This window comes from Lynx canadensis, chromosome A3 (assembly GCF_007474595.2).
Source record: "Lynx canadensis isolate LIC74 chromosome A3, mLynCan4.pri.v2, whole genome shotgun sequence".
NCBI lineage: Eukaryota > Metazoa > Chordata > Mammalia > Carnivora > Felidae > Lynx > Lynx canadensis.
In genome coordinates this window covers 26,270,048-26,293,100 of record NC_044305.1, presented here as the reverse complement: position 1 = coordinate 26,293,100, position 23,053 = coordinate 26,270,048, and the positions used below count along the sequence as shown (strand labels likewise).

Genomic DNA, 23,053 nt, shown 5'->3' with positions numbered 1-23,053 from the left:
TGCCTTCTAGCTCCCGTTTTCTGTACATCTTCAGAGGAATTTGCCCAAGTATTTTCAGAGGCAACCCATTTCCTTCCCCTTCTTAAAATGTAAATATTTATTTTGAATACGGGTGATCCATGTACCTGGAAAACAGGGTAAATAAGTTATCAATGAAAAAGTCACGCAGCTACCCTCCTAGTCCATTCGTCAGGGGTACATAGTCTTTGATGAAAAAAGAAAAGTTCCTCTAGAACATTTTTGTACACATAAAAATCTCTAAGACAACTTTTTATTATAACAAGTGTTCAACATGTACAAAAGAAGAAGACACGGCATAAGGAGCCCCCATATCCCATCACTCAGCTTCAACAACTACCATTCTATTGCCAGACTTGTTTCCTCTGTGCCTCCCTTGAGCTGGTTATTTTTTTTCTTCAGGTTTATAAGGGTGTCATTCAACACCATAAAATGAGTGATGTTAAGTGTAGAATTCAGTAAGTTTTAGCGAATGTATAGACGTGTGCAATCGTCGTCACAATGACACAAAGTTTTGGAACGTTTCTGTCACCCCAGCAGGCTCCCTTCCAGCCAAGGGGATGACACTTGGAGACCACCCCTGCTCGAACACCAGCCCGCCACTGATCTTTCTGTCTCTAGATTTGCCTTTCTTGGGCATTTCGCATAAGGGAATCCTATACCATATAGACTTGCATTTGGCTTCATTAACCTAATGTAATGTTTATGGAGTTCATCAATGTTGCAACATGAATTGGTAGTTCCCTCATTTCTGTTACTGAATGGTATTCCATTGAGTGACTACTACATTTTATTTCTCCATTCACCAGTTGATGGTGTTTGGATTGTCAGCTTTGGACTTTGTGATTGAAGCTGTTAGAACATTCATGGACAAGTCTTTTTTTTTTTTTTTTTTTTTAATGTTTATTTACTTATTTTGAAAGAGAAAGAGCACGAGTGGGGGAGGGGCAGAGAGAGAGAATCCCAAGCAGGCTTTGCCCTGCCAGTGCAGAGCCTGACAGAGGGCTCCATCTCACAAATCATGAGATAGTGACTTGAGCCGAAATCAAGAGTTGGAGGCTTAACTGACTGAGCCACCCGCGTACCCCCATGTACTAGCCTTTGCATGGACTACTGTTTCCTCTTCTCTTGGGTAAATGCCTAGGATTGGAGCTGCTGAATAGTATACTAGGTTTATGTTTAGCTTTTTATTTTTATTTTATTTTATTTTTTTTTTTTTTAATTTTTTTTTTTTCAACGTTTATTTATTTTTGGGACAGAGAGAGAGACAGAGCATGAACGGGGGAGGGGCAGAGAGAGAGGGAGACACAGAATCGGAAACAGGCTCCAGGCTCTGAGCCATCAGCCCAGAGCCTGACGCGGGGCTCGAACTCACAGACCGCGAGATTGTGACCTGGCTGAAGTTGGCCGCTTAACCGACTGCGCCACCCAGGCGCCCCTATTGCCTATTTTTAAATTGGGTTGTTTGTCTTATCATTAAGTTATAAGAATTCCTTATATATTCTAGATACAAGTCTTCTATCAGATATGTGATTTAGAAAGATTTTTCTTGTCTGTGACCTTTCGTTTTTTTTTTTTTTTTTTCAAATTTTTCAAATTTGAAGTATAGTTGACCTACAGTGTATTCATTTCAATTGTACAGAATGGTGATATTTTATATACATAATGAAATGCTCACCAGTATAAGTGTAGTTACGTTTGTCACCATACAAAGTTATTACAGTACTATTGACTGTATTCCCTATGCTGTGCTTTACATCCCCATGACTTATTTGTTTTATAGCTGGAAGTTTATAGTTCTTAATCTTCTTTGCCTATTTTGCCCATCCCCCTCATCCCATATCCTGTGGCAACCATTGATTTGTTCTCTGTGTTTATGAGTCTGGTTCTGTTTTGTTCATTTGTTTTGTTTTTTAGATTACACATACAAGTTAAATCCTACGGTATTTGTCATTGTCTGATTTATTTCACTTAGCTTAGTACCCTCTTGGCCCATATCTTTCATTTCCTTAATGATATCTTTTGAAGTGTAAACGTTTTAAATTTTTATGAAATCCATTTTATCAAATTTTTAAATATAGATTGTGCTTTTGGTGTTGTATCTAAGACATCTTTGCCTAACTCAAGGTCACAAAGATTATCTCCTTACTGTTCTTCTAGAAGTTTCAGCTTTTGTATTCAGGTCTAAGATACATTTTGAGTTAATTTTTGTGTATGGTGTGAGACTCCTTTTGCAGATAGCTACCCAGTTGTCCAAGAACCATTTGTTGAAAAGACTATCCTTTCCCTATTGAATTGCCTTCTCAACCTTGTTGAAAATCAATTTAAACATATAGCTTTATTTCTGGACTTTGAGTTCTGTTCCTTTGGTCTTTATGTATATCCTTACCACACTGTCTTGATTAGTATAGCTTTATAATAAGCTTAGAATTTGTTCTTTTTATAAGTTGTTTTGGATGTTCTGCATCCTTTGTGTTTCCATATAAATTTTAGGATCGACTTTTCAATTTCTACAAAAAAGGCTGCTGGGGGGCGCCTGGGTGGCTCAATCGGTTAAGCGTCCAACTTCGGCTCAGGTCATGATCTCATGGCTTGTGAGTTCGAGCCCCATGTTGGGCTCTGTGCTCACAGTTCAGAGCCTGGAGCCTCTTCAGATTCTGTGTCTTTCTCTCTGTCTCTGCCCCTCCCCCGCTCATACTCTGTCTCTCTCTGTCCCTTAAAAATAAGTAAACATTAAAAAAAAAAAAAAGGCTGCTGGGAATTTGATAGGGATTGCATTGAATATATAGATCAGTTTGGGAAGCATTGCTACCCTAACAATATTGAGTCTTCCAATCCATGAATATGGAACATCTCTCCAATTACTTAGAATGTTTTGTAATTTTCGGTATACAAGTCTTTTTTAAAAATTTATTCCTAAATATTTTATTCTTTTTGAAGGTATTACAGATGGAACTATTTTCTTAATTTAATTTTGGGGTTATTGCTAGTATGTGGAAATACAATTAATTTTTATGTTTACCTTGTAGTCTCTGACCTTGCTCACTTTATTAGTTCTAATAGTTGTTTTGTGGGTTCCTTAGGATTTTCTAGATATATAATATGTGATCTACAAATGAAAGCTCCTTTACTTTTCAGTATGGGTGTCTTTAATTATTTGCTTCAGTGCACACTGTCTGCATTTATGGCACAGTGTTGAATAGAAATGGCAAAAGTGGACATTCTTGCCTTATCAATCATTTTGGGAGGAATCATTCAGTCTTTCACCATTAAGAATGATGTTGGCTGTGGGTTTTTCATAGCTGCTCTTAGAATAGGAATAGGAAGTTCCTTTCTATTCCTAGTTTGTTGAGAGGTTTTATCATGAGTGTTGGATTTTGTCAAGTGCTTTTTCTTTGTGAAGATTGTGTGGTTTTTGTCCTTTATTTATATGGGGTATTACATTGAGTTTCTGATATTAAGCCAACCCTCCTGTATTCCTAGGATAAACTCCACTTGGTTAAGATGTATAATTTTTTTTATTTATTTTTTTTTTTTAGAGAGAGAGAGCGCATGCAGGAGCAGGGGGGAGGGGCAGAGGGAAGGAGAGAATCTTAAACAGATTCCACGCTCAGTGTGGAGCTCAGTATGGGGCTTGATCCCACAACCCTGGGATCATGACCTGAGCTGAAATCAAGAGTTGGACACTCAACCAACTGAGCCACCCAGGTGCCCCATGTAGACCTTTTTATATATGCTGGATATGATTTGCTAATGTTTTGTTAAGAATTTTTTCCATCTGTGTTCATGAGGACGATTTGTAGTTTTCTTATGATGTCTTTGGCATGCTTTAAAAAAAATTTTTTTAGATAAATGAGATTATGCTATACACACACTGCTGTGCATCATTTTTTTTACACTTCATAACTTATGTGGGCAGTCCTTCAAAAATAGTTCTACCTTCCATTTAAGTATATATTACTAAATTGCCTTCCCTAAAGACTGTACCAGTTTACCTATATCTAGTGTATTCAGATTTTTTAAAGCTTTGTGACTCTGACAGGTAAAAAGTCAGATGTTGTTATTTTGACTTGCTTTTTTAAAATTATTTTTAAATTTCTGTTTGGCCTTTTGAATTTTTTGTTTTAACTGCCCATGCATATTCTTTTCGGTTATTTGTCCTTCAGTGGTTTGTAAGAGCGCTTGGTATACTGAAGGAATTCATCCTCTGTTGGGTGTATGGTAAATATTTTTACCCAAATTGTCTTTTTCTTGGTCTATAATGTATATAATTGTACATTTTCCTTCCTTTTTCCTATATATATCCTTTTTCTTTCTAGCTTCTGGATTTTGTTTCATTCTTAGAAAACTTTCCATGTCAAGATTGTTTAAAAGTATATCTATATTTGCTTCTAACACTTCCGTTTCATTTTGTCTGTTTAAGTCTTTTTTGCCTTCTCCAGTACCAGTTTGGAGGGCTCTGTATTTTAGTATTTCATAGAACGTAACCAGCATTCAGTCAGTGTTAGCTGCCGTTGTGATCAGTATCATCTTTACATGCTTGTCATCTCTTAATGCAGCTCACCTGCCTGAAAAGAGCATCCCTGTTCCTCTGCCTTCTCAGGTGGGTCAAGTTATTTAATCTCTGAGTCTCGGGTTAACTGGCAGTCGTCTGTGAGATGGTGACAGAAATCCCCAGGCAGTTGTCGTTGTGAGAATGGCACCAGTCAGTATTTGTAAAGTGGAAAGGACTGTGTGCCACAGTGCCTTGTACTTACTTGGTAGGTGCCCAGTGGCTCTGTGGCTTGTTGCTTTTTCGTGTTGAGTTTTCCACCAGGGTGAGTATTGTTGTTGTTGTTGTGTCTTTTTGTTTGGTTTTGGTTTTGGTGTATGTACTTGTGCTATGGGTTCGAGACTTTGGAAAAGAAGCGTATTGAAGCCTTTCAGGATTTGCTTTTCACTTCTCTGCAGCCTTAAGCTCTCAGGGAGCCCCTTAGTTGTCCAGGGCAGTATCTCTGTTTCACAAGAAGGTAGAACTGGAGTAACTTCTTAGATTTAATTGGCTTGATGACTACAGAAGGTTGTAATCCTCTGCCCTGGCTGCAAATCACATATTAGGTAAGGCAAAAAGGTCTGGTATCTGGCTTTCTGAGAGGGGAAATTCAGAACACATATATTTTTGATTAGCAAGAAATACTGATGTTAACTGTGGGCTTTTCATATATGGCATTTATTGTGTTGAGGTAAGTTCCTTTTATGTCTTTTATGTTGAGAATTTAAATTGTGAATGGATGTTGAATTTGGTTGTATTCTTTTGCTGTGTCTTGAGATGATCATGTGGTTTTTTTTTTTTCCTTTCATTTTATTAATGTGGTGTATCACATTGATTTGCTTAAGTTGAACCATCTTTGCCTCCCAGGGATAAATCCCACTTGATTTTGGTGTATGCTCTTTTTTTTTTTTAATATTTATTTTTGAGAGAGAGAGAGCACGAGCGTGCGTGCAGGAGTGGGGGAGGGGCAGAGAGCGAGGGAGACACAGAATCTGAAGCAGGCTCCAGGCTCTGAGCTGTTAGCACAGAGCCCGACACGGGGCTCAAACCCACAAACTGTGAGATCATGACCTGAGCCGAGAGACACTTAGACTGAGATCGGACACTTAGCCGACTGAGGCACCCAGGTGCCCCTGGTGTATGCTCCTTTTAATGTGCTATTAGATTCAGCTTGCTAGTATTTTACTGAGAATTTTTGCATCTATGTTAATCAAGGCTATCGGCCTGTGGTTTTCTTGTGGTATCTTTGTCTGGTTTCGGTATCAGGGTGATGGTGTCCCCATAAAATGAGTTCAGAATTCTGCCCTCTTTTATTTTTGAAGAGTTTAAGAAGGATTAGTATGTATTATTTATTGAATGTCTGGGAGAATTCACCTGTGAAGGGAGCTCTTTGATTACTGGTTGAACCTCCTGCCCCCCTTTTTTTATTGGTCTGTTTTAGTTTTCTGTTTTTTCTTGATTCAATTTTGGGAGGTTATGTGTTTCTAGGAATTTACCTATTTCTCCTAAGTTACCTAATTTGTTGGTGTATAATTGTTTATAATAGTCCCTTATGATCCTTTTTATTTCTGAGTCACCTTTTATAATGTCTCCTCTTTCATTTCTGATTGTATTTGAGTATTCCCTCTTTTTTTCTATCATTGGTGCTGCTAAATTTTGTTTAGTTTCATTTGTCAATTTTTAGCTTTTCAAAAAGCCAACACAGTTCTGTTGTGGGTGGGGGTTTTTTTTTTTTGGTTGTTTTTGTTTTTTACTATTTTTAAAATCCTCCTTTTTATTTATTTCTGTGCTAATCTTTATTATTTCCTTTCTTCTGCTAACTTTGGGCTTCATTTGTTCTTTTTCTGGTTCCTTGAAATGTAAAGTTAGGCTTTTTGAGATATATAAATGTATAATGTAGTTGTTTACCCCTGTAAACTTCCTCCTAGTACTAGTTTTGTTGCATTCCATAAGTTTTGGTAGGTTGTCTTTTTATTTTCTTTTGTCTGAGGTACTTTTAAATTCTCATCGATTTCCTCTTTGACTCCATGGTTGTTCAAGAGTGTGTTGTTTAGTTTTCACATATTTGCTTATTTCCCATTTTTTTGTTAATGATTTCTAGTTTCATTGCATTATGATCAGAAAAGATATGTGGAATGATTTCTCTTAAATTTGTTAAGACTTGTTTTGTGAACCTAACATGTGAACTGTCCTGGAGAGCATTCTGTGTACACCTGAGAAGAACGTGTTTTCTTCTGTTGGGTGGAAGGTTCCATACATGTCTGTTAAGTCCATTTGGTCTATAGTGTTTTTTGAGTCAGCTGTTTATTGATTTTCTGTCCGGATGTTCTGGCCCTTATTTTAAGCGAGATATTGAAGTCCCCCACTATTACTGTATTGCTGTCAGTTTCTTCCATCAGATCTGTCAGTATTTGCTTTATACATTTAGGTGCTCTGATGTTGGGTGTGTATATGTTTCTAACTTAGATATAACTGTTATATCTTCTGGTTGAATAGACCCTTTTCTCATACAGTGACCTTCTCTGTTTCTAGACACAATTTTAAACTGTAAGTCTGTAGTGTCTGATAGAAGTATATCTACCCCTGCTTCCTTTTTGTTATGTGGAATATGTTTTTCTATCCCTTCATTTTCAGCCCTCGTGAGTCTTTATTTAGATCTGAAGCGAGTCTCTTGTAGACACCATATTGCTGGATCTTTATTTTTTTTTTTTTATCCATGCAGCCAACCTGTGCCTTTTGATTGGGAATTTAATCCATTTACTCCCAGCTTATTCTGATATGCATCAGGGTTGAGAACCACTATCCTAGATGTACAGATAGGGTATAGGGGTAATAGATATTCTCCAGGAGTCTCAAACTAGATCCTTGGACAGGCGGAAAGGTAGGAGGTTTCAAGAACTCCTTAAATTTAAGAATTAAAAAAAAAAAAAAAATCAGGTTCTTAAGGATACAGCAGAGATTAAGAACCATAATATTCCAGGGTGCCTGGCTGGCTCAGTCCATGGAGCATGCGACTCTTGTTCTCAGGGTTGTGAGTTCGAGACCGATGTTAGGCATAAAGCTTACTAAAAAACAAAACAAAACCCATAACATTCAATCTTATGTGAGTGGATGGTTTTATATTTTTATAGATCAGAGGTTGGTTGATGCTTATTATTAGTTTGAGTACTCCCATAACATGGCTAGACAAGTAATTAGTGCAGGTGGACAGATGGCAGAAGCTTAAATCACCACAATTCAGCATGAAATGTACTATAGTAGTGCCTTAGACAAGTGCAGATTTAAGTATTGGCCAAATAACATAAGCACTAATTCTTGAACATGTACAGATGTGAAAGTTGGGTACTGGGTAGTTTCCATTCTCTTGCCTCTAGTGACATCATAGAGATATTTACAAGGTACCTTGGAAAGAAAGGGAAAGAATAATTCCACAAAATATGTACATAAAAGGATGTTCACAGCATTATTTGAAATCGTGAAGTTGTTCACTAAAATAGCCAGTATTGGGGCACCTGGGTGGCTCAGTGGGTTAAGCGTCCGACTTCGGCTCAGGTCATGATCTCGCAGTCCGTGAGTTCGAGCCCCGCGTCGGGCTCTATGCTGACAGCTCAGAGCCTGGAGCCTGTTTCAGATTCTGTGTCTCCCTCTCTCTCTGACCCTCCCCCATTCATGCTCTGTCTCTCCCTGTCTCAAAAATAAATAAATGTTAAAAAAAAAAATTTAAAATAGCCAGTATTAGTGGAATAGGTTAAATTATAATGTATCCACTTACCCAGTTATATACTTATTAAAGTAGTATATAACTAGGTAATTAAAAAGGAAATTGCGTATATTCCAGAATTTCACGATTTTAAATAACGCCATGGTGAGCATCCTTTTATGTACATTTTGACATATTTGTGGAGATCTGAGGGTCTTGAAGAACATTTCAACTGGACCTTCAAGTGTAGGTAGACTCGAATAAGGTGAGAGCAGGTGTGAAAAACAGCTTGAGCAGAGGCTTAAAGGCAGCCTCACCTGACCAAGTCTGCTCACTAAGGGCCAAGACAATCTTGGGGTTTTCCTGAAGGCTTAGAAACAAAAGGTGGAAGGTGCTGATGGAAAGGTATCTTGGGCCAGCAGGTGCAAGTCCTTCCATACCGACCTAGAATTACTCTACCCTAGGTGTTCAGAAGGGTGATTTTTTTTTCTGTGTAATTTATTTTATTATTTTTCTTAATTGATATAAATGCTTTATAATCCCCTAAGAAAAGTTAGAAATAGAGATATAAAAAAAGGAAGAAAGTCCATTACACCCAGAGCCCGTTTTGCCTGCTACACATTTTCTCAAAGGTAACTTTTTTAAAAAGGGGAGAATCCTGCTATGCAGTGTTCTATCCCCTGCTTGTTCTACTTAGATCTAAAGCTTAAATGTTCCCACTCAAGAAATATTTCCTTTTTAGTGAGTATATAAATAGGTAAGTGGATACATTATAATTTAACCTATTCCACTAATATTGGCTATTTTAGTGAAAATTTCACAATTTTAAATAACACCATATTGAACATCCTTTTGTGTACATTTTGGCATATTTGCCATATTTTTCTTTTGTTAAATAATTTTTCCTTTTTATTTTGAGAAAGAGAGAGTGAGAAAGAGAGAGAAAACAAGTAGGGAGGAGCAGACAGAGGGCGGCACAGAATCCAAAGCAGGCTCCTGGCTCTGAGCTGTCAGTACAGAGCCAAACATGGGGCTCTATCCCACGAACCATGAGATCATGACCTAAGCCGAAAATCAAGAGTTGGACACTTAACCAACTGAGCCACCCAGGTGCCCCTGCCATATTTTTCTTAACATGTCTCAAAGTAGAATTGCAGGGTCAAAGAGTATGTGCTTGGGGGGGAGGGGGAATGCTTTTGATGGAGTGCCAGATTGTCCCCCCCACCGCCCCCCGCTCCAGAAGGGTTCTAGTTAATTATCCCTCCAGCCATATGAGAATATCAAAACAGTGACATTTTAATATCTAAAACTGACAGTGTCATTTTGATGCAGCCCTTAATTCTCAACTGAACTTCTGAATTGCTTTTGGTTGCCAACTTGTATTATTCAAAGATGATAGCACATTAAGGAAATAGCCTTTGCCATTTTTCATCGGTTGATCCTTCCTCTAAGATCCATTGATGTGTGGTATGTTGATAGTATCTTTGCGTGAGGATGGTCTGTCTTCTGCCTCGTTTTTTCAAAAATTCACAGGTGGTTTTTTTTGTTTTTGTTTTTTAAACAACATTTGTGTGGCGGTTTGTGCCAGAACTGCAGGATTTGTTCTCCTTGCATTTAGTGAACTGGAATTCAAGTAGAAAGAGGAATTAGGGGAAAGAGGACCTGATTTGTTTCTTTGACTCAAAGCACTCACATTCCTAAAGACTGGCCAGTGAGGCCTAGCACAGGGCTCCAAAGAGGAAGGGCCATAATCTTCTCACAACAGGTCAATTAGAGGAAATTGTCTGCTGGAGAGGAAATCAGATGCTGTAGCCAGCCTGGGTCCGTAGGCTTTCCATCACAAAAAGAGAATAAATCCTGTTTGTTGTTGTTGTACTCAAGACAAACTCATACTACCAAACCCTTCCCTTTGTGAGTGCGTAAAATGTCTCTAGAGGGATTTTCAAGGAACTGGTGATAGCAGTTGTCTATAGGGAGCCCAAGTGGGAGGAAGATTTCTTTTTCACGGTATATCCATTTGTACTGTGTGAATTATTTACTGTGTATGTGCTACTTTTTCAAAACATTTTTAAGCTAGTTATTTTTAAAAGCCTTGCCTGCTTGTGGTTATGTAAAATGTTAACATTAGAGGAAACTGGGTGAAGAGTACATGGAACTCTCATAGTATTTTTACAACTCTTTTATAAATCTAAATTTACTTTAAAATTGAAAGTTTCTGGGGTGCCTAGGTGGCTCAGTTGGTTAAGCATCCTGCTCTTGGTTTCAGCTCAGGTCATGATCTCACGGTTCTTGAGTTCAAGCCCCATATCGGGTTCTGTGCTAACAGTGCAGAGCCTGCTTGAGATTCTCTCTCTCTCCCCCCCTCTCTCTCTGTCCCTCCTCCTCTTTTTTTTTTTTTTTTTTAATTTTTTTTTCAACGTTTATTTATTTTTGGGACAGAGAGAGACAGAGAATGAACGGGGGAGGGGCAGAGAGAGAGGGAGACACAGAATCGGAAACAGGCTCCAGGCTCTGAGCCATCAGCCCAGAGCCTGACGCGGGGCTCGAACTCACGGACCGTGAGATCGTGACCTGGCTGAAGTCGGACGCTTACCCGACTGCACCACCCAGGCGCCCCGCGTCCCTCCTCCTCTTACACACACACTCTCTCTCAAAATAAATAAACTTAATAAAATTAAAAAAATTTTTAAGGGACAGAAAGGGGAAAGTATTGTTTTCCTATACAGAATCCTACCCCATTGATAATTTTCTACCTTCTAGTCTGGTCATTTCTTTTAAATATCCTGCTGTTAACCCCTGACCCCATTGATTACTAAGTACAGTACAGCTGTCATAGTCATCTTTCACTGTTTTTATTGGGGTCGCACTGTTCCTTCGTAATTTCATAATGAACAAGCTGGCAGATACTTACAAACATTTACAGCAAATTGGGAGGGGGGGAACACTCTGAATATATTCTTTTTAAGGCTTTAACCAAGCTATGCATCTACAAAAAGTGCACCAAGCTCAGAACCTTAAATTATTAAAGCCACTTTTTCTCAGCTTGTGCTCCTGGTAAGAATGCAGATGAGGCCACATTTTTGGCAAGCCCCCTGAGCAATTCTGACTCCATATAAAACTGAGTTCCCAAAGAACCATCTGAGTGTGTGTGTGTGTGTGTGTGTGCGCGCGCGTGTGCGTGCGCGCGTGCGCGTGTGCTGGTAACTTGAAGGATGGAGGGGCTGTGGAGGCAAGGTGATCAGAAGGCTGTGTCCAGTGAGCGGAAACAAGGGTCTGAAATGCTGTGACAGTACAGGGGGCAGAGAGACAGGGCAGATGCAGGAACACTAGTGAATCTGTGATCTGGGTGTCTGGACAAGAGTCCCTTGTCTAGACCAAATGGAGAGAGAGAATCAGGAAACTCTTCTAGTTCTTTGAAGGGGTGAAGCATGTTGTTAAGGGAAAGAGATGTTTCGATGGAGTGCATTTCTTGAGGCCAGTAATTGGTCACTCTTGTCTTTTCCCAGGTGACTATCCTGCAGGTAGGTCATTTACTGAGTGCCTGCTCTGTGCCAGGCACTGGGGACACACGGAGATCACATTCAAGTGGAAGGGGACAGACTGCACAAATAAACACATTCATATTGTACATATCAAGTACATAAGTCCATGAAGAGACATGAAGCAAGGGGGGTGGAGAATGGGTAATGGGAACCGTGGGGGTGCTTATTTTAGATAGGATTGTCAGTGAAGGCTTCTCTGAGGACGTGACGTCTGAGGGAGACCTGAATGAAATAAGGAATGAGATTAGCCATGCATGTATCTGTGGGAAGGACATTCTGAGCAGTAAAGGGGATGGCCCTGAGGGGTAGAGAAGGGCCTGCTATCAAGAGACAACAAGAAAGCCAACATAGCTGGAACTGAGTGAGGAGGAGAGTGGCAGGGCATGAGGCCCATACAGTTTGGAGAAGGTGTGTATGAAGCTGTATTGGTGATATGGGACCTTCCTGACAAAGTAAGCCCATTGCTACATAGAAAAAAGGGAATTTGTGGAACATTGTGGAGCTTAGCTTCCTGCTAGCTATACTGAAAAGTGATACAACATGACATGGTGGAAAGAATATTGATCCGGAAGTGGGGAAGTGTGGCTCCTGTATGACAGTCTTCCCTTTTGTCCCCATGTTAATTACTTCACTCATTTTGTGACTCGTTTCCAGAAGTGCAGAAGTGCAAGATTGGTGCCGTGTGGGACTCTTGGGGGCATGTGGAAGGCAGCACTTACAGAGTAGGGATGACACTGGGTCAGGTAAAGCAGACGTGAAGGTGCTATGACTTGACCTGCCCCAGGGAGATGCTTGCTTCTTTCCCCCATTCTGACCACAGCCTCTCTTCTTCCAAGCAGGATTGGTTGCCGTGGTCCCTGATGCTTCTCTCGCTCGCGTGTGATTCTCACGCCTTCTACGTCCCTGGGGTTGCACCAATCAACTTCCACCAGAACGACCCTGTAGAAATCAAGGTAGGTGCGTTTCTGGACTGTTGGAGCCTCTGTGCTGGCAGCCTGGCTGGAGGGCCCTGGTGAGATGGGCCCAAGCTTGCAGAGAACAAAAGCCCGTGCCAGTCGCCCTGGGAAAAAGCGGGTCTGCTGCGTGCTGCTTGGCTGGAAGGGGAGTGCTGTCCGGAGTCCACCGTTCCGGGCACTCTGCCTCTTCATCTCTCTCTCTTTCCCTGTCTGCAACTCTGCTTGTGGGAGTGTGTTCTCTCTGTGTCCCTTTCCGGCTTTCTCTTTGGTTCTGGCTCTGGCCAGGCCTGTGTTTCTCTCTCACTTTCATCCTCACGTGTGTCCCTGTTCCTAGCTGTGAGTGTGTGTGTGTGTATGTGTGTGTGTGTGTGTGTGTGTCTGTCTCTCTCAACCGGCTGCCTCCTCTGTGGCACCTCTGCCTCCCTCTTTCATCAGTTCCCCTTCTCTTCTCAGTCACCAGTTTCTCTTGCATAACCCACATTGTCCGCACATACACAGCCTATCGTATACGGCTCTGTGTTTTTGCTTGCAGATTTTGCCACAGCTGGATTCCCCAGTTCAGTTTTTCTAAACTGTGTACTACCTGTCTGAGTGGGGGTATATGAGGTGATTTCAAGTAGTTGACAAATACGATTTATTTTAATAGCAATTTTCTTTTAATGTGTATTAAGAAATATAGCTACTACTTCAACTCATGATTTTATGGCTGCTCTTGGTTTTCCATTTTTAATAGTGATAATAGTATTAGCTTCTTAAATGTATTTCCTTAAAAAATGAATCAGATCCAAATAAATAGTGGAATCAATGGTAAATAGATAAGGCAAATTGGTGCATGAACAATTCAAGTGGAAAGAGAAGCCATCCCACCAGACACCTTTGCTTTTCAAGCTAGATGTCCACCTGTCGGTCAGTCAACTAGCCAGGGTGGGGAACGAGTCTCTTAAAATATGGTTGGTCAGGGGCAGTGGGCAGGCTGGCACTTTGATTAGTGGCTCTTTAACAGTGTACTGGTGGTGGCATTCTCAGAGCCCCAAGTAGGGCTAGGGGTTGGTGGTGGATCTTTTTGGGTCCGTACAAACTCCAAGGTAGAGATATGGTACAGATTTATTGGATAGTCTCTCAGGGTCAGCGCTCGGGAGGGAGTGAGGGAAGCAGGACTGGGCAGAGGGATTCACTGAGGCCTGCGGGAAGCTCTGGAACTGGAATGGCCGACCCTTCAGAGTTGTTCCAAGTTGAGGCAAGAGGACTGGTTCTTTGTATCCCTCAATGAACCAGTCATTGGATATGGACTGCCACCAGGGAGGGCGGGGAAGGGGCGTAATCTTGTGCGAGGGCTCCCAGCCAAAGGGTCTCTCCTCTGTCATCACCCAAATATAACCACTCTTAATACTTTGGTATTTTTCTGGGTCTTTTTTTTCCTGCACAGTGTTGACCGTGTAGGGCACTTGGCATCCCCTCGCCTCTGTAAATCCTCAGTTACTTGACTACTACACTGTTCCTCCCTTGGCAAAGTAACGAATAGTTGAAAGTTTTGAGTAGTCCTTCACATCCTTAGTGATTTTGTAAAAAAGGCTAACAAAACTTAGTTCCAAAAATAAATCCTGCTCCTAAAATAAACGTACATTTCCTGCCTCGTTATCGTGGTGATGTGAACCACATCTTCACTGGTCTGTGCAGAAGCAACTCAGTAAGATTGCATGAAAATCAAGTTTGTATCCTTTCCTGAGCGTCACAGTGTCCAAAAGGAGAAACAGAAGACAAGAAGGTCACAAAGGGCCGTCTACCTGATGTGCCACCATGTATGGGCCCCTTTGTTTGACACCACATTTTAGGTATTAGCAAAATGACATTGCTATGTGTCGTGCTTATTTGGGGCATCACATACAAGCAGTTTGTGATTGTCCAGGAGTTGTTAATCAGTGAAGAGGGTAAATATATAAATAATACATTTGTTTAAAAAAAAAAAAAAAACGAAAACTGCTATGAATCAAGTTGTAAAAGAGCTGGGATCTTATCTGTCTCAGTCACTGCTGTGTTTCCAGCTCCTAATACATAGCCTGGCAGGGTGTATAAGTATGTCTGAAAGCATATAAATATGTTAAAAAGCATCTGCATTTAGAACTAAGCAGTAATTAATGAGTAGATGCAACGTTAGGTGTGTTGCATTATTGTGAGCATCTCTATTCCTCGGAGGTCAGACTGTTACTTTCAGGAACAGTAATTAAAGTAACATTGATTGAGGGTTATGTACATGCCAGGCATTATGCCTGATTTAACTCACGATTCCTCCCTCTCCGCCCCCCCCAGCCCAGGAACCCTCTGAGGCAGATACTGTATATTTTACAGATTTACCGTATATTTTATAGATAAGGAAACCAAGGCCCAGGGAAGTAAACCAACTTGCCCAAGATCATATGGAGACAAAGAAGTAGGATTAGTTCTTAACTGCTCCATCTCTTAACTACTGCAGTGCCCTTCCTCTCAGTGCTTTTGTCAAAAGCTGCCTCCAGAGCAAAGCTTGTGGCACAGGGAGGAGAGGGTGGCTCTGGCTTCCAGTCCTGCCAGGCTGGGGATGGAAGAGGGCACACTTTGGGTTGGGGGAGGGAGGGTGGGAGGGAACATAAAGGTGGGGCTCAGTTTCTTTGCAATGTGGATTCTTTTTTGATTATCCAGAAAGAGAGAATGGAGGAAACACAAAATAGCAGGCTGTTCTAATAGACAGTAACTTTTTGGCCATTTTGTCTCAAGCAATTCATGAAACGCTTAATAGATGTCCTCTGTCTCTTTGTCCGACATCTAAAAAGCTCTGAAACCCAGTTTTTGTGAGTTCCTTATAGACAAGACTTGGCCTGAAGTGTTTGACTTTATTTATCCCACTTAGTATGAACATTTTTGCATTTCTTTACACAGATAGTCATTAAATATGGGGTACTGCTCCAGACTCAGCTGGAGGGCATTGTCCACCCTGCCCTTTTAAAATAAAAATTTTTGTGGTTCCTGGGTGGCTCACTCAGGTAGCGGCTCAGGTCATGATCTCGTGGTTCATGGGTTTGAGCCCTGCATCGGGCTCTGTGCTGACAGCTCAGAGAGAGCCTGCTTCAGATTCTGTGCCTCTTTCTCTGTCTGCCCCTCCCCACTCATGCTCTGTCTCTCTCTCTCTGTCAAAAATAAACGTTAAAATGTTTTTAAAATAAATTCCTAATTTCAAAGCATGAGATTTTTTTTTAATTTAAATCCAAGTTTGTTAACATATGGTATAATAATGATTTCAGAAATAGGATTTAGTGATTCATCACTTACTTGCAACACACGAAGCTCATCCCAGCAAGTGTCCTCCTTAATGCCCCTTGCCCATTTAGCCCAACACCCCTCCAACAACCCTCAGTTTGTTCCCTGTATTTTAGAGTCTCTTATGATTTGTCTCCCTCTCTGTTTCTATATTATTTTTGCTTCCCTTCCTTATGTTCATCTGTTTTATATCTTAAATTCCACATATTAGTGAAATTATATTTCTCTTTCTCTGACTGACTTATTTTGCTTAGCATCATACACTCTACTTCCATCCATGTTGTTGCAAATGGCAAGATTTCATTCTTTTTGATGGCCGAGTAATATTCCATTGTATATAGGGGCACCTGGGTGGCACAGTCAGTTAAACGTCTGACTTTGGCTCAGGTCACAATCTCATAGTTTGTGTGTGGGTTCAAGCCCCATCAGGCTCTGTGCTAACAGCTCAGAGCCTGAAGTTTGCTTTGGATTCTGTGTCTCCCTCCCTCTCCGTCCCTCCTGTCTCTGCCCCTCCCCCACTTGTGCTCTGTCTCTCTGTCTCTCTCTCAAAAGTAAATAAACATTAAAAAAATTTTTTTAAAAGAAATATTCCATTGTGTATATGTATATATACACATATATACATCACATCTTTATCAATTCATCTGTCAGTGGACATTTGGGCTCTTTCCATACTTTGGCTATTATTGATAGTGCTGAGGTAAACATAAGGATGCATGTGCCCCTTCGAAACAGCACACCTATATCCTTTGGATAAATATCTAGTAGTGCAATTGCTTGGTCGTTGGGTAGTTCTATTTTTTCATTTTTTAAGGAACCTCCATATCAAAGCATGAATTTTAAAAAAGGATTGTAGACCTGGATTCTAAAAATTACTTGTCCTTTTATAGATGATGCATGAGGAATGGTTGATAGTTTCTAAATAGCAAAGATAATTTTATTTACACGTAGACTAGAATTTTTTTTTTGCGACATTTTGTTCTGTTTACCTACGGTTTGGTGTTGTCTATGACTGTCACTGTTTTCAGAGCTATAGTCTGTGTGCATGTATCAGTTCCTAAACATTCTCCTTCATGGTCTTCTTAAACCTCATTTTTAATGGTTGCATGATATTTAATTGGATGAGTATATTATGGCTTACTGACCAGTGTGGGGGCTTATACTTGTTTTCCCGTTTTTCCTCTCTTCTGTCATGCAGCAAACATTTAATGAGCATTACTGTGTGCCTGGCTCTGTAGGTCCTTGCCCTCATGAAGCTTAAATCTTAAATTCTAGTGGGGGAAACTGATTTTTTAAAACAGGTAAACAAAATAATTATGTTGTATCAGACCTGTTACCTGGGAAACTACACATGTTGGAGTACAGCAAATGAAGGAATTCCCTTAGATGAAATAGTTGGGGAGAGACTTCCAGACGAGGGGCCTTAAGCTGGGACCTAAATGTGAGAAGGAGCCAGACAGGCACGGGGTCGGACCAAGAGGAGCAGCGGGCGCAGAGCCTGATGGGCTCGAGGAACTGTAGGCACTGTAACCACGCTGTGGTTATGAGCAAGGAGTCGACCTCTTTGTTCCTAAAGTTTATCCTCATTTGGAGTTATTCCTTAGGAAATATGCCCGGAAGTGAAATTATAGGGTCAAAGGACATCAGACTCTCAGCGTATTTGAATTTGGTTATGATTTTAAACAAAATCTGTGATGTAGTCTAAAGCTAATGACACACGAAATCAGAATTGTAGACTTTCTCGTGTGTAGTATGCTACAGTTGCATCTGCTGCACTTAGTTTGCTTATTTGATAATGTTGCCGACTATACCAACAATGTGTGGGTACAGGTAGAACTATTGAAACAGCTGTCTTGGTTTCTGGATTGAGGAACAACAAACAGCCTCTCTTCTCCCACTAGGCTGTGAAGCTCACCAGCTCTCGAACCCAGCTACCTTATGAATACTACTCGCTGCCCTTCTGCCAGCCCAGCAAAATAACCTACAAGGCAGAGAATCTCGGTAAGTCTTTTCTCTCACTGTCAGCCTGTCGCAGATGGGAAGCCAGATCTTTGCGTAATGATGATAGCCGTGAACCCTGACTTTACCGTGTGCTGGACACCATTCTACGTGGTTTACGTACATATCAGCTCATTCAATCCTCGTAACATCCCCGGGGAGGTAGTTGCTGTTTTTATGCCTATTCTGCAGGTTAAGTGACTTGCCTCTGGTTATGTTGTTCATGGCTAAGCTGGGCTTGGAGTCCATGTGTTTGGACTTCAGAGTTGCAGGCTACTGCTCAGCCTGGCTCTCCCTTGATTTCTAGATACTCCCTTCTGTCTCTCTTGGCTTCTGTAACCTACTCTGCTTTTAATTAAAAGAATGAGTGACTACCTCTGGCCCTAAAGGAAGCAGAAACATCACCATAGTTCTTGCTAAGTGGTTGTGCAAGACTTGCCTCAAATAATGTGTGAAGCACCCAGCGCAGTGTCTGACATATGTGTTCCATAAATAGTAGCCATTTTATTCTAATTCAAATAATTCTTCATTTGGTAGAATTTTAGACTTAAAGCAAAAGACATTCAGAAGCCTCTGTTCCTGACACAATTATTAGTACTTACTCTGTGCCCATCTTGGTTTTGGAAGGATGCTGTCCCTGACCTCAAGGAACTTAGGAGACTTTCCTCTTTTAGCTGAGGAGGGAGAAAGGAGAGAACTTTCTTGAGCAGGCCTCTGAAAGGGCTGCCTTCTCTGTCAGGGCTACCCATGGCTCAGATGTTTTAGTCAGCTTAACCAGAACCAGGCAGCACCTCCCAGCCCTCAGTCTTGCCTCGTACTGTTGCCTCAGGGCTGATTTCCACTGACTGTCTGGGCTGCCCCTCCTGCCTGTCACTTATGCTTCTTTTCTCTTTCCACACCACACCATGCCACGCCCAACCACCTGTCTCTGTCTGAGAAACGTGACCTGCTTTGTCTTCCAGGCCCCTTGCTACCCGGACCCTTGAGAGCAGCTCCTCCCTTCCCATGAGCTGGTGTGGATTCGTTGGCAGCCCGTGGCTCAGCACCTCGGTGTGACACTGGGTGATCTTAACCTCTCTGAGCCTCTGCCATATCTTCTATGAAGCTGGGGGATGTTCCTGCCTCATAGAAATGGAAACCTCTTGGGGCACCTGGGTGGCTCAGTCAGCTGAGCTTCCAACTTCAGCTCAGGTCATGATCTCATGGTCTGTGGGTTCAAGCCCCGTGTCGGGCTCTGTGCTGACAGCTTAGAGCCTGGAGCCTGCTTCAGATTCTGTGTCTCCCTCTCTCTCTCTGCCCCTCCCCCACTTGCACTGTGTGTGTGTGTGTGTGTGTGTGTGTGTGTGTGTGTGTGTGTGTGTGTGAAATAATGGATAAACATTTAAAAAAAAATTTTTTTTAAAAGAAATAGAAACCTCTGTGTACAAAAGTTATCCTGCTGTATTGTATCATTCTGTCTTCAAGGAGTGGCTCCCTTCATGGCCTAGGGGCTCTTAGAGTGGAGGGATCATGCCTTCCATTCCTCTCTCTCCCACTTCTGACCCAGTGTAAGAATCCACTGGAGGATTCAGTCAATGTTAGTGTCCTACCTGAATGGAGCAGAAACCTCCTTCATTATATACCTGTTGGATGGCAAGCCTTGTACTTAGCATTATCATCGTCACCACCGTTAGTATTTACAGGGCTCTTCTAGGAGCTGGGCATTGTTCTAGGCCCTTCTCTGCTTTAACTTAGTTAATTCTCACAACAGCCCTATGAAGGTAGCTACCCTTACTATCCCCTTAACATAGGTAAGGGAAGTGAGACAAAAGGAGGTAAAGTCATGTGCCCCAGTCATTCACCAGTAGGGTTACCCCCATTTCATAGTAGAGGGAACAGCAGCTTCAGGGGTTTAAGACTTGCCAGTAGGTGGAGAAACTGAGATATTAGCCCAGGTTTTTTTTTGCTTGTTTGTTTTTTAACTCTAAAGACGATTCTTTCTGTTGTCCTGGCTGCCTTCCCCAGAAAGGTTCATTTGGGCTGTCTGAGGGCTGTGCTCATGGTGATCGCACTGATGGAGGTTCATATCATGGCGTGCGAGGGAGTGTCTGTGGCAGATGCACTGGCGTACAATGTCAGGCTCTCTTAGAGGGTCCACGTTCATAGCTTGTAGCTCATTCAGCCTGGCTGGCTCTCTGCTCCAGCTATTAAAGGTTGAAAGGAATAGTTCTGTATTAGAAATGAGCCGTTCCAAACCAGTATGTCCTCTTTCTTGGTTTAAATTTAATTTCTAAATATCAAGAAATGATACCTGCTGGCTTGGTCTGCAGATTGGTTTCTGTCTGTGTATGTCCTTCCTTTTCTCAAGTGAGCTCCTTGTAAACTAAAAAGAAGTGGGCATTAGGGCATGGTGTAGAGGAAGGGGCCCAAGAGCTTAGCACCACCACAGTCCCCTTGAATGATCATGGGCTAGTTAGTCACTGTCCCTGTCTGGTTCTAGCATGGCTGTCTGTGAAATGAAGAGGATGACCCGAATCATTTCGACAGTGGACCGTGCACGTGTCTTATTGGCATCCTTGTTCTCCACTGGCCAGTCGCTCCCTGGGTTTAATGGACTCAGCTGCCGTTACTAGGCTTCTAAAAGGGGGAGAAGGGGAGTCCCTCTCCTGAGTGGCCTCGTCCACACTCGTCACAGCTGCTACTTTGCATGGCTGTGTCATACCCCCTGAGGTGGCGCAGCTCGTGCCCTGCCGCACGGTTTACAGGCCAGCAACTCACAGCTTTTATCCACAGCCCTGACCTGGCCTTTGAGCCCTAAATTTGGATATCTCTCCTCCTGCTTGACATACCCACCTGACGTCTCCAAACTGAAAAAACGCCTTCGGTCTAAATTTGCTCTTCTTCCTGTTTTCCCCCTAGAACTCGGCTGTGGAAACCTCAGTCTACCTGATGTGCACCACTCCTCACTCATCCCTTTTGTCAGTCAGCATCAGGTCCCCTAGTTTTGCCTGCTCGGTAGCTCCTGAATCTGTGTACATGCTTCCAGCCTCAGCATAGCCCTGACCAGCCACCGTCATCGCTTACGTGCATGACTGACTGGGATCGCCCCAATCAGTCCCTTGCCTCTTCTGTGTTTCCTTGACAAAACAGCCAGAGTGATCTTTCTGTCATCAGAATCAGATACTGTCTTCCTTCAGCTGTTAGCAACCTTTCACTGGCGTTTCTTGCTCCCTGGATAAAGATCGGACTTCCAGCACAGCCCCCAGGCCCTCAGGTCCAGCTCTGGCCCATATCTTGAGCTCACCTTAAGTCACTTTCCCACGTGCCCTCTGCACTGCAACCACACAGGTGTCTCAGACTCACCACCCTTCTCCCACCCTCAGGAGCTTTTGCATGTACTGTTCCTTCTGTCTAGAATGTTCTTCCTCTGTCTCATTACATAGTTAACGCCTCTCTCCTTTTAGAGCTCACTTCAAACATCACTTCCTCAGAGAAACTTTCCTAGACCTGCTCCCCCATGTCTAGAGCAAGTTCCTCTTGTTATACGATGTAGTCTCGTTATCCTGATGATTTAACCAAAGTCTGTCTTCCCACTACACTGTAAGATCCATGAGTATGTCTGTTCAACATTGCATCTTCAGGGCCCAGCACGTAACCAATACTAGTTAGGAACAAATGAACAAACGAATGAATGAATGAACAAATGAATGAACAAACAACTGAAGGAATGACTGACTAACTAGGCAGAGAGTGCCGTATCCAAGCAGGTCCATGCTGGGAAGCACGTGTTAGACCAAGTGTTCGTGCAGGAGCTAGTCCTGCCTGTTGGCTTTGGTGGGTCTTCAGCTTGCCCCAGTTTCACAATGTCCCAGAAGAACTGTTAGTAGAGTTCAGAATGAAAGTGCCATCGGTTTTAGTTGACAGTCCCTAACTGCTCAGTGCCTGCTAGCATGACATCCGGAGGCCCCTCTGAAGCAACAGGCATGCAAAGGGTGTGCCAGTTCGTTAAGTAAAAACATGTTTTGGCTAAAAAATCTCAGGTGCTGGATTTCAGTCCACTTCCTCTCCCTGCCTGAGCTAGGATCTGAAGACACAGAAATGAATAGGACACATTGTCGGCCCTTAAAAGAACTCAGAGGTCGCAGAAATTTAATATATTAACACATTGTGCAAAGTCGCATCATTGACATGGAAAGGTGCAAAGGTGATGCTGATGATAAAAATAGTATTTGTTGTCTGCCTGCTCTGTGCCTGGTACTTTATTTTTCATTGTAACCCTGTGAGATGGTTACTATTATAATCCCCATTTTACAGGTAAGGAAATTGAAGTTTGTTGAGATTAAGTAATTTAACCAAGACTGCTAAGATAGTGAGTGGCAGAGCCAAGGTTCAATGGCCAGTCCTGTCTTCGCCACTGTACAAGACTGCCTGTATACAGAGGCAAATCAGGGAAGAGGGTGACGGGCTCAGCCCTGAAGAACTCAGAAAGCACTTCGCAGAGGGTGAAATAGAAACAGCTTGAAGAGTGAGGAGGAATTTCCCAGGAACATGGGGCAAGAAGTAGCACTCTGGGCAAAGGAAATGACATGAGGCCCAGAGGCATGGAATGACATGGCATATTTGATGTGCCCTGGAGAGTCTGGGGGTGGTAGAGCAGAACGGGGGTGGAACGTACAGGTGGGAGTAGGATGGGCAAGCTATCTACAGACAGGGCAGAGCATTGAGTGCCAGGTGCAGAACTGCCAGAGGCCCTGCAAGTCAGCCCGGTGTCCCCGTGGCTCTGCTGGCCTCAGCAACCTCAGGGCTGAAACTCTGAGATCCCTCTGTCTCTCTTACGGCAGGAGAGGTGCTGAGAGGGGACCGGATTGTCAACACCCCTTTCCAGGTGCTAATGAACAGCGAAAAGAAGTGTGAAGTTCTGTGTAGCCAGTCCAACAAGCCAGTGACCCTGACCGTGGAACAGAGCCGGCTTGTGGCCGAGCGGATCACGGAAGACTACTATGTCCACCTGTAAGTTGTCCTCTGCTCCCTGCAAGCCTCG

The 23,053-nt window shown here is 42.3% G+C and overlaps 1 protein-coding gene across 1 annotated transcript in view; it reads left to right on the top strand.

The window, feature by feature from the left end:
- The window catches only part of TM9SF4 (transmembrane 9 superfamily member 4), a 53,884-nt gene that overhangs the window by 9,778 nt on the left and 21,053 nt on the right, over nt 1-23,053 (top strand). The window contains exons 2-4 of the mRNA XM_030309826.1: nt 12,631-12,744; nt 17,937-18,036; nt 22,854-23,022. Of these exons, the coding sequence (XP_030165686.1) occupies nt 12,631-12,744; nt 17,937-18,036; nt 22,854-23,022 (383 nt within the window). The remainder of the gene's footprint in view (nt 1-12,630; nt 12,745-17,936; nt 18,037-22,853; nt 23,023-23,053) is intronic.